At 36.5% G+C, this 9,860-nt stretch overlaps 1 protein-coding gene across 1 annotated transcript; it reads left to right on the forward strand.

Annotated features, from left to right (window-relative positions):
* Positions 1–4,484: 4,484 nt before the first annotated feature.
* Positions 4,485–8,514, forward strand: LOC134818652 (CD151 antigen-like). Its single transcript, XM_063828291.1, has 5 exons — positions 4,485–4,580; positions 5,455–5,568; positions 5,806–5,875; positions 6,049–6,242; positions 8,341–8,514. The coding sequence occupies exons 1-5, from the start codon at positions 4,485–4,487 to the stop codon at positions 8,512–8,514; spliced, it is 648 nt and encodes a 215-aa protein (XP_063684361.1).
* Positions 8,515–9,860: the final 1,346 nt, after the last annotated feature.

A 9,860-nucleotide genomic window follows, 5' to 3' on the forward strand; every position in this document is an offset into this window, starting at 1 on the left:
GTATCAATTTGCATTAGCGGACGGTTCCTCAAATTAATATCATTTCCTTTTGTTTGGAAAAGAGAGACACTGGCAGCGGTACACTCTACCCATGATTATGGGTTTTGGTCAAATATCATCTCTTTTTGATTATAATGTCAGGATAATTTACACAATCGAAACTTCATTAACAAGGAGGTAATTCCGACGATTTCGAAATTCTGCCTTTGAAAACGTTTCCTTGTGTTTAGTTAGGTATATCTGTCGATAACCGACTGAATATGGCACTTTTTACTCATTCAAGTTGGCATTAAATTCATATATAATGCCATTTAAATATCGTGGAAAGCAGAATATATTCGAAATCACGAATGAGCAAAATTCTCACCTTTCGCACGTGCAAACTTTGAGCGGACGTTGCGTGCGCATACAATATTGAATCACCGTAAATTTTTGCATAGTGGTATTTAATATATAGTTTGATAAGCATGCAAAGTTTCAGAAGATTTCAAAAAGAACTTGGATCACAACGGGACTCCAAAGTTGGTAAAAATCGTGAAAATAACAATTTTTAGTGATTTTAGCTATTTTAAATCAATTTGGGCGTGTCCCCACGTGTGCAACTTTTCGATTTTTAACTTTAAAACTAGCCTATAACACAATTTACACCTTTAAGAAGCAAAATTGAGCTCCACAACCCAAGGGATGACCCAACACCAGAGAATACTAATTCACAACTTTTGTGTTTTTATAAAATTATTCTTCAAAAAAGCACTAACTTCAATAGCAAATATCTTTATGAAGGAGCAAGGTAGGAAACTATTCCGGTAGATTTTCGGAATGCTTGAACAATTATCTAAGATGAAAATGTCCTCAGATTTTGAATAAAATTACTCCTTAATAGCGTAAAATCGATTTGAAAAGTTGTTACTTTGTCAAAAATCAAGTTTTTAAAACACTTAATTTGATGACGTCATCAAGTGATGATGATGACGTTAAATTATTTTTCAATACAATGTAAACTAAAGCTTAAACGATTATCTTTAAAACCTGTGGTTCGAGATGACTGTATCGTTTATACTTTCGAATCTACGGACACTTAAATGTAGGCTACAATTGACTGCAAAAAGCGTCTATATTATATAATATATATATATCTTCACGACAATCTGTTGTAAAACAGGGGTTCCAGAAAACCCACTTCACGATACTCCTGAAACATGAAATTTTTTTTACAGTCGATTTGGACAAGGTCTAGACGCCCTGCAAAGTTTCAGATCTCTAACTCAATTTTAACATGGTTTTTAAGGCACCTGAATATGGCGATTTTGGGTTTTTTACCTAATTTCGTATAACATGCTGGCGCGTATTTTGCGCAAATTTCTTAAAAACCTCCATATAACTATTTCTTATTCCTGTCATCTTTAACATTGAATTAGAATGTTTTGAACTTAAATGTACCTGCTGATCTACTTTCGATGAGTCTTAATGCCTGGAAATCAATAAAGGGGATATAATAGTATAGGGGGTAAATAGTATTGTGAATATAAGGGCGACGGTAATGCTTGCCAGCATTGTGATCTAAAACGTGGCTGCGAATTTACTGGTTACTGGTTCACCCAATCCATGTGCTTTCGCGCCACTGCGGGCGCGCTTGTTTCACAAGGCGGACATTACCTGTTTGCACGTGCGTTTAATGACCTTGCAAATGGATTTAATGACATTGCACGTGGGTTTAATGATGCATTGCACCTGCGTTTAATGCAAAACGACTCCATATACAAAGTCAATTTCAAACAAAATGTGTAAAGATTGGAGCTCTTAGCTAATAGTAATAAGAACACAGAAATAGCGAAACAAAGAAAAATCCGAAATAGTGACATGTACTTGTTTAACGGGTGATAGTCGTAAAATATTTGTTCCAAATATATAAATCCAAGACCGTCGACGAGTCCAACTCGGTGCGCGTCTTGGTAGGTACTATTACTAGTACTAGGTTATAAACCTACAACTACAAGTACTTGTCCATTGTCAAGTAGTTGTCCATTTGGGCTTTAAGAGACCTCATAACCATATTTTTAATGGGAAGCAACCCCTATTAGACTGGCTTTGTCTTCGTAACAAGCAAGCTAGGATGTTTTTTAGGATAATGTCACATTAGCCTGACAATAGAAGAATAGAGTACCCTAAGGCTAAAGAGAATACTTAGTTGAATTACAATACCAAAGAAGAAGATGAGACTTATTCAAAGTATGCTGTCTTGCATGGTGAACATGTAACATCCTAGATAGATACCAAGACGGGATATCTTTGACACCCCTTTTGATCGGCCACAAAAGGCTCTCTCTCGCCGGCCGGCCGGCCGGAGTGCACGAGAGAGGTATACAACGTGTAGCAGGGATATCTCACCTGGGGACCCCAGGCTATTATGTTCATAAACATAACAAAAGGGGTCGTTCACATATTACGTAATCAGCCGAGGGGGAGGGGGTTCCCAATTGATTACAGTTGATTCTGCGGGGGGGGGGGTTGGCTGTTGATTACGTAATCAACATTTTATTTTTTACCCTCTAGAATAATAACAGTTTGACAATATTTTAATTCAAATTCCACGCAATTTCATTCTGATAGTGATAAAATTTAGGAATCGATCAGGTATCCAGCTGCTAAAGCTTAAGTAGTTGGGACTTGGGAAGGTGCTTGGCCGGATATCATAACAATGATTTCGGCTCATAATGATCAGGGTAGCATAAAACGTAGAGAAAAGTGTTTTCCAGGGAAAAAATTCAAAAAGGGGGGTCAGGACACCGAAATGATTACGTAATTTTGCTGTCAGGAGGGGGGGTGGGGTCTTGATTACAGTTGATTACGGGGGAGGGGGAAATCTCTAAGATATTGATTACGTAATATGTGAACGACCTTAAAAACACGTGAATAGCAGGCCATGAATAATTATTAGTTAATTTTCTGATATAATTGAGCCTAATCGAGGCAGGATATAGTCATAGATTTAATACCAAAGCCGTGCCGAGTTTTATTTTAAAAATTAATCTCCGAAATGGACTCAATTATGGTAAATTGCAGATGGCAAATACACACGTGGGGGCATATAAATTATAGAAAGTTGGCAGGAAAATTGGACTAAAGATAATGTCTATTATATAATATGCTATAGAAACGTAATTACTACGAGTGGCTATGTTTTAATACTTTAATATACATCTGAAAATATTATTCTGAAATGGTCTAAATTATAGTAAATTGCAGGTGGCAAATAGCACGTGGGGACATATAAAAGCTGGTAGGAACATTGGACTAAAGATAATATCTGTAGAAAAGTAGTTACTAAGATAATTATTAGAGGCCAAATTGATGGACTTTTTGGCCTAACTGAGAATGGTATGAGTTCAAATTGAAGTACTAGTGGAAGTCAAAATCTGGGACGAAGTTTTGATTTAGGGAACCCCCGAACCCAGGTCGATTATATTTTTAAATGGGACAGAAATATCTCAGTTTGATGATTGTCCAGATGCTTCCTTCGGTAATTCAGCTTTCATGAATAGCTCAGGGTGTCCCAGCTCAATTGTGTCAATGTGTCTTGTGTCATCTACAGTGAACTCACTAACACGGGTTTAAGGATGATGAAGTAAAGAATGAAGAGGAAGACTTTGAAGAACGTGTAACCCAATCATGAAAACCAGACGATTTCTGTTGCAACACAAGTTTCCAATGTTCTGAGCTTGAACTTGTTCGTATTTTGCGCATGTTTTGATTTGGCTGATGAGCTCTGTATTACTATTAAGAAACTACACTACCTTACAAGACATATTTATAACGTACGAAATGTGGCGGTTTTCCGAAAATTTCGCCATATTTTCGGACCGCCAAAATTTCGGTCGTCGTAATAGAATCCGTCGCATTATCTTTTAGCTTATTTCAATGACTGTGCCTTCACTGCTTTATTTTGTTTCTAAAAAGTAATATCAAGTAAAATAAATAAATAAATTCTGGCATCTTGGGACAAATTATCACCACACCAATGACGAATTGAATGTCAAGCAATACAGTTTAAATTTGCATTAAAATACATGTATGTGCTAACATGAAAGTCTTACAGTCTTAATACAGACTAAGTTTGAACATGATTTTACCGAATATCAGAAATTTCCTTACTGCTTACTGTCACAAAAAATGATGAAAAATACCCTTATTTTCTGTGACGTCCGAAATTTGACGGTTTTTGTTCAATTTCGCCATATTTTCGGACCGCCAAAATTTCGGTCGTCGCAAATTAGGCCGCCATAAATATGTCTTGTAAGGTATAACAAGTAATATTTCTTCTTATTCTGACCAAAAGCTGATTGAATTAAATTTATAGCGATTGGGTCATGAGAACGCATTTTCTAATTTTTCTAATAAGTATTAAGTATAACCGAATATATTAATGTTACCGAATAATATAATAACAAAGCAAATTTAACACTTGAAGAATCAGTTGACCGATAATGAACGTGTATGAGACGACATCTCTGGATCGATACGGGAGAAGCTCCCTCGCCCCAATCAGAGAAGATAAAGAATTGGAGGGACTCAAAAAGAAGGTCAGATATTATGGGCATGCTCTTTTTGAGGCAAACATATATTTGCATTATTTATTAGTTTGACAACTGTTTAACTAATAATTGAAGTGTCATTGTTACAAGTTGACCTATTTTTGTAAATTCACGTTCAATCAAGTTTTACTTTTAGTTATCGACTAAGTCTAACAGTTACAAACAAGCTCATCGTTTTAGGTTGAGTTCGAAGAAAAACTTGCAGAATTGGAAGACAACCTATCTTGGAGAAAGCTGGCAAAGTGTTTGAGATACAGCTCAGTGCTCGTTAACTTTTTGTTTATTGTGAGTGTTTTCAGTTTCAGTCTCTTGCTACCAGAGAGCTGGCAAGCGTGCCTGGCGAGTTTATATCACAACACTGACCTAACAAATAACAAATTACAATTATATTATTTGTATACAAATAGATATTGTTATAATTTGCATTAGTGACCGTTTTCTTTCACTGCAGGTACTAGCATTGGCAGTGATGGTGTCCTCTTTGCTAATAATTAGTGAGATTCGTGTCTTCATACCCACCTTAGAGGTAAAGTGTAACACAAATGTAACATTTTAGAGGTAAAGTGTAACACAAATGTAACATTTTAGAGGTAAAGTGTAACAAAAATGTAACATTTTAGAGGTAAAGTGTAACACAAATGTAACATTTTAGAGGTAAAGTGTAACACAAATGTAACATTTTAGAGGTAAAGTGTAACACAAATGTAACATTTTAGAGGTATAGTGTAACACAAACACATCGTTTAACTGAAAAAAAGCTTTTAATACAGATCTACCATGGTAAGAATGGGTGTGTTATACATGTACATTAGAAAACTAAAGACGTTTTAAATAATTGTGATAAAAATTAGAAATATTGCAGGATTATGTGCTACTGGCGGTGGGGGCGGTGTTCACAATTGGAGCTGTGATACTGTGCGTCAGCTCTCTTGGTCTCTACGGAGCTATGAAACCTAACGTTTGCGTGCTCACTCTAGTGAGTTGCTCCTAGTTAGGTCCTAGTTAGTTTCAAGTTACTGTGTGTTCCTTGTGAGTTCATTCCTAGTTAGTTCACTCTAGAACTGTTTGTTTGTAGTTGGAGATTCAAAGTTATATCACAGTCTTTAATGTATGTCTTTATTTGAATATGCATAGCCCATAGGTAATTATTGTAAGACAAAAAGCTACGGCAATCCATGTAAATGTCAATCTAAACAATATCCTAACTATTCAGTACCTAGTAGCAGTTATTCCTGCATTGGTCGGCGAACTGGCGTTCTGTTCCATTGCTTGGTTCCGGCAAGGTATCCATTACAATTTTATAACTTTCTCTTAAGTTACATCCGGCCATTTTACTGATACCACGACATTATAAACGTTAACACGACTTTCTGCGAAACCGTAAAAGGTATACTGTTAGACGGTTACTTCTAGTAAATATAACGACCATGTTGATTTGATATCTAACCTGCCCCAGCGACACTGAAGAAGTTACTAGATGACCTTATGAAGACACTGTTCGCCCACTACGGAGATAGGGCAGAAAGTCTGGGACTAACAGCTACTCTGATACTGGACGCAGTACAGATCTGGGGAGGTTGCTGTGGGAACAGTACCGTCTCAGACTGGGGTGATTTGGAGGTGGCTACTTTCTGGGCTAATTCTACTAATGTAAGGAAGTTCATTTTTATTGAGATTTAGAGTACGAATAGGACCCGATCGGTCTGGGCTTTTGGCTTCCGGACCGGAAAAAGCCAGATCATATCAATCTATTTTCCGGTTTGCAGTATTTTGCCGGGCAGCAGTCACTGGTTGATATGTTGATCTGATGTATGAGCAGCAAGCAGAACTAGAAACGAGCTGGAATAAAATCAAAACGTATGCTTTAAGAATTCACGACGCCTTGCCTAGCACACATTTGATTAGAGATTGTCCTAGAAATAAAACCAAAGACCCAGCTCTCACAAGTTTGTGGCGTCGATAAGACTAAGCATAATGCCCATAGTTTTTCTAATGACATAATGGCCTGTGTTTTAATCCTTGGTATAAGGGGAGTTAGCAACGGGTTTGCTTACCACAATAAAGGAGGAAGCCTCTGCTTGCAATGCTCATGAATAAATCATTGTTTTGTCATTGGTCTTGGTACCTGCTCCGACTCATTTCTAAACAAGGGTCTTTATTAAAGTTCTAACTTAAAGACCTGTTTAAAGACACTTTACATTTGCGGACAGATTACAAGCTACCATGAATTCAGCCGGATATCCATTATCCCGTTGGTTCCTAAGTTCGACCTTTTTGGAACTGTTAACTACTGTAGTATGTTCTAGTAGAACTTCTACATGTACAGGGTGTTTCAAACGTCTTGCTAAGATGTACTTTTTGAATAACTTTTTATCCATTTGTCTAAACTTCATTCTTTAAAAGGTTATTGGTAGTTCAAAGGTTTAATGGTGACTTCTAAATGTTTTACGTTACCATGGACACGGAATACGGATGTGTGAGTAATGATGGGTGGTTACCTAGTCTAAGCTCCTACTATTGGACCCTAGGATCCGAATCAAAGGACCCAGCATGTAACCTGACATCAGATCTAGAGACCTGCTACTGGGCCCTGAGATCCGATCCAAAAGACCTGGCATGTAGATTGTGGAATGTGGGTGACATGTTACTTGATTTATAATTATCCGAGACCGGGGTTAGAACAACTGAGAATGAGCATTAACCGTAAGCCAGTGAGTAACGGGCAGTGCAACCCATCGTTATGTGCCTCTTAGATACACGATCATCCAGGGACAGGGGAGACAGACTCAAAAGGATTTTACTTTTAATGTTTAATTGATTAACCAGAGGGAATTGAGATGAGCAATTTGAGGCGTCAATGACATGATATGTATTTTAAGTGGTCGGATTTTTTGACACAAATTGTCTTACAGTGTGAGAGGTTGCCCATCCGCATCGTCCACTTCAATTATTCAAAATATCTATCCAACCAAACCCCATCACTGAGTCACGTGACTTGACTCCATGTCTGTTATTGGCCCTTATTAGATAGGAGGCTGAGTACTATGCTCCATATTCATGACAACCAGGTTTTGTTCGAGACATGATTTTCTCCGGTAACATGGCACTGCATCTATTGATTGGTTTAATAAAAAAGTCATCTTTGAGCACTTGTCTTCTGGGCATTGAAATGAATTCAATTCAATTGTTTAACTTGCTAATTTATCAACAAGAATTTCGCCGCGGTTAAACCACTGACCACGCACGATCAATTTTCCCTATCATGTACTTGTACCATTATTATTAATTCTTTTGAGTGAAAAGTGTGACTGGAAAAAAGTGCACCATATTTACAATTACATACTACGTTTTTTATAAATGAGTGGGATTCGTGCATTGTAAAAATTGACGATTTATTTGACCAATGCAGCGCCGCGCATCAACAATAAATGAATCCAGAAAATTGCGGAAAATAACTTTGCGAAGGAGGAATTTCACTGTAAGTAATTAACACATGGCTAGCGTCGCGCGCAGCATAACAGACGCTTCCTATACGTACATCAACATGCACTTAATTATACTTATAGGGGAGTGGTCTATATTGCGAAGGAGCAGACTTTTGTCGTCACCGCAGGTCCATCGGGCCACCTCATATATCCAAACCCGATTACTTATTCCGTCCCTACGATATTTTTGCCTTCGGCAAGAGTAAGGAAAAAATTTCACTGGTTAATTAACTAGTATGTTAACTGTTAACGAATTCCTCCAGAAACCATCAGAGTACCCGGACAGTTGTTGTAACAAGACGACAATAACCGACAGTACTGTAGACACCACACTTCCCATACTGGACAGCTACTTCCACAACTGTTCACAGAACACTGTTGCGAACTTCTTACCTGACTACTTCAACAACAAGGTCATTAAACTATCTGAGAATTAGACTATCTGAAAAAATAAGTAGAATCTTAGAAGTTTAATTTTCAGACTCAGTGAACTTTAGAATAGTTGCGGTAGAAAGTCAGGTCATGATACAGAGATAATAATTGGTTAAAGTTTCCGTGTTTGGGGGTAGGGAGGCTTTGCACTAATAACGATTAAAATATTAATTAATATTAATTAGTTATAGTATATATATTAATAATAATATATAACCATCTCCAGGGTTGCCACGAAGAAATAACCGGAACATTAAAGATATACACTAACTTGGTTACCATCGTACTCTTCGTTCTAGCGATCGCTCAAATTATCGTTATATTTGTAAACACAGTCCTCTTCTTCCGAAAGCACCCTAAAGCTAAGATGAGGATGAAGATGAAGGTTAAACGACTGAAAAGTAAGACAGTTCACAGGCAAATTAATGCCAAGGATTTTTTATGATCAGATGACATTATGGCAGACTTCAAATCAGTTTTAATAAATGTTTGAAAAATAATTTTAATGCTGATGTTGATAATCATGAATACGGAAGAATAGATATTTTACTAAATATATCTTTATATGATGCATCTTAGACGAGATTGTGTCAGGTTGATCGTTGGTTGATCAGGATTGAATTTTTAAATTTTTAATTTGTATAATATGTATAAACATATTGAAAATTGAAACTCGAGTATTTTCAAGGTGAATGTTGAAAACCCAGGTAAAAATATAAAATTGCAACTAAATTGACATTTTATCTATCAAATAAAAGCTACAGGTGTTAATAAATCATAAGTTTTTTTCTGTTTATGCTGCTAACAAGTTACAAAATTAGTCAAAACATCCAAATGCAAAAATGAGTCACGGAAACCAATAATGTTCATGCAACTTTATTCGAAATTGAGGATCAGGTCTTTTTAAATGTTCAAATGACCTGATCAAATTTTGAACGGTAACACTAACTATCTATGTTCTCATGCACAAATTTCTCGATTATTAGTACCTACTACCTAGCATGCGCAAATGTGACAAAATCTAAAATGAGGCCTTATAGACCAATTTAACCTAACAATTAATGATTCAAGTTTAAATGTTTGATTAAACAGTTGGAGAAATTAATCTGTCCAACTTATCGCTAACTAACGTCTTAACGAACAATTTGATACTCTTATTAATAATAACATTTTGAAATCGATAGGACATTTCTGCTTGGTCAACAAAAAGCACTTTAACAATGTTTAAGCAATTAAATTACGTTACTCTAAAAGTTACAGAGTTTTGTGCAACGACCGCAGAAATGTCCTGTATCGTATATTTGAAACGGGATGACAGCATTACACGACGCTTCGTTAGTTTTATCATAAA

Source organism: Bolinopsis microptera, chromosome 7 (genome assembly GCF_026151205.1).
Source record: "Bolinopsis microptera isolate Bmic1 chromosome 7, MBARI_Bmic_1.0, whole genome shotgun sequence".
In the NCBI taxonomy this organism is placed as follows: domain Eukaryota; kingdom Metazoa; phylum Ctenophora; class Tentaculata; order Lobata; family Bolinopsidae; genus Bolinopsis; species Bolinopsis microptera.

Bases quoted from the DNA above. Each gene is read 5' to 3' on its own strand.
- LOC134818652 (XM_063828291.1), top strand. From the start codon at position 4,485: ATGAACGTGTATGAGACGACATCTCTGGATCGATACGGGAGAAGCTCC. The intron at 4,581-5,454 runs GTCAGATATTAT...GAAATATTGCAG, and splicing joins TGGAGGGACTCAAAAAGAAG to GATTATGTGCTACTGGCGGT. The intron at 5,569-5,805 runs GTGAGTTGCTCC...CTAACTATTCAG, and splicing joins ACGTTTGCGTGCTCACTCTA to TACCTAGTAGCAGTTATTCC.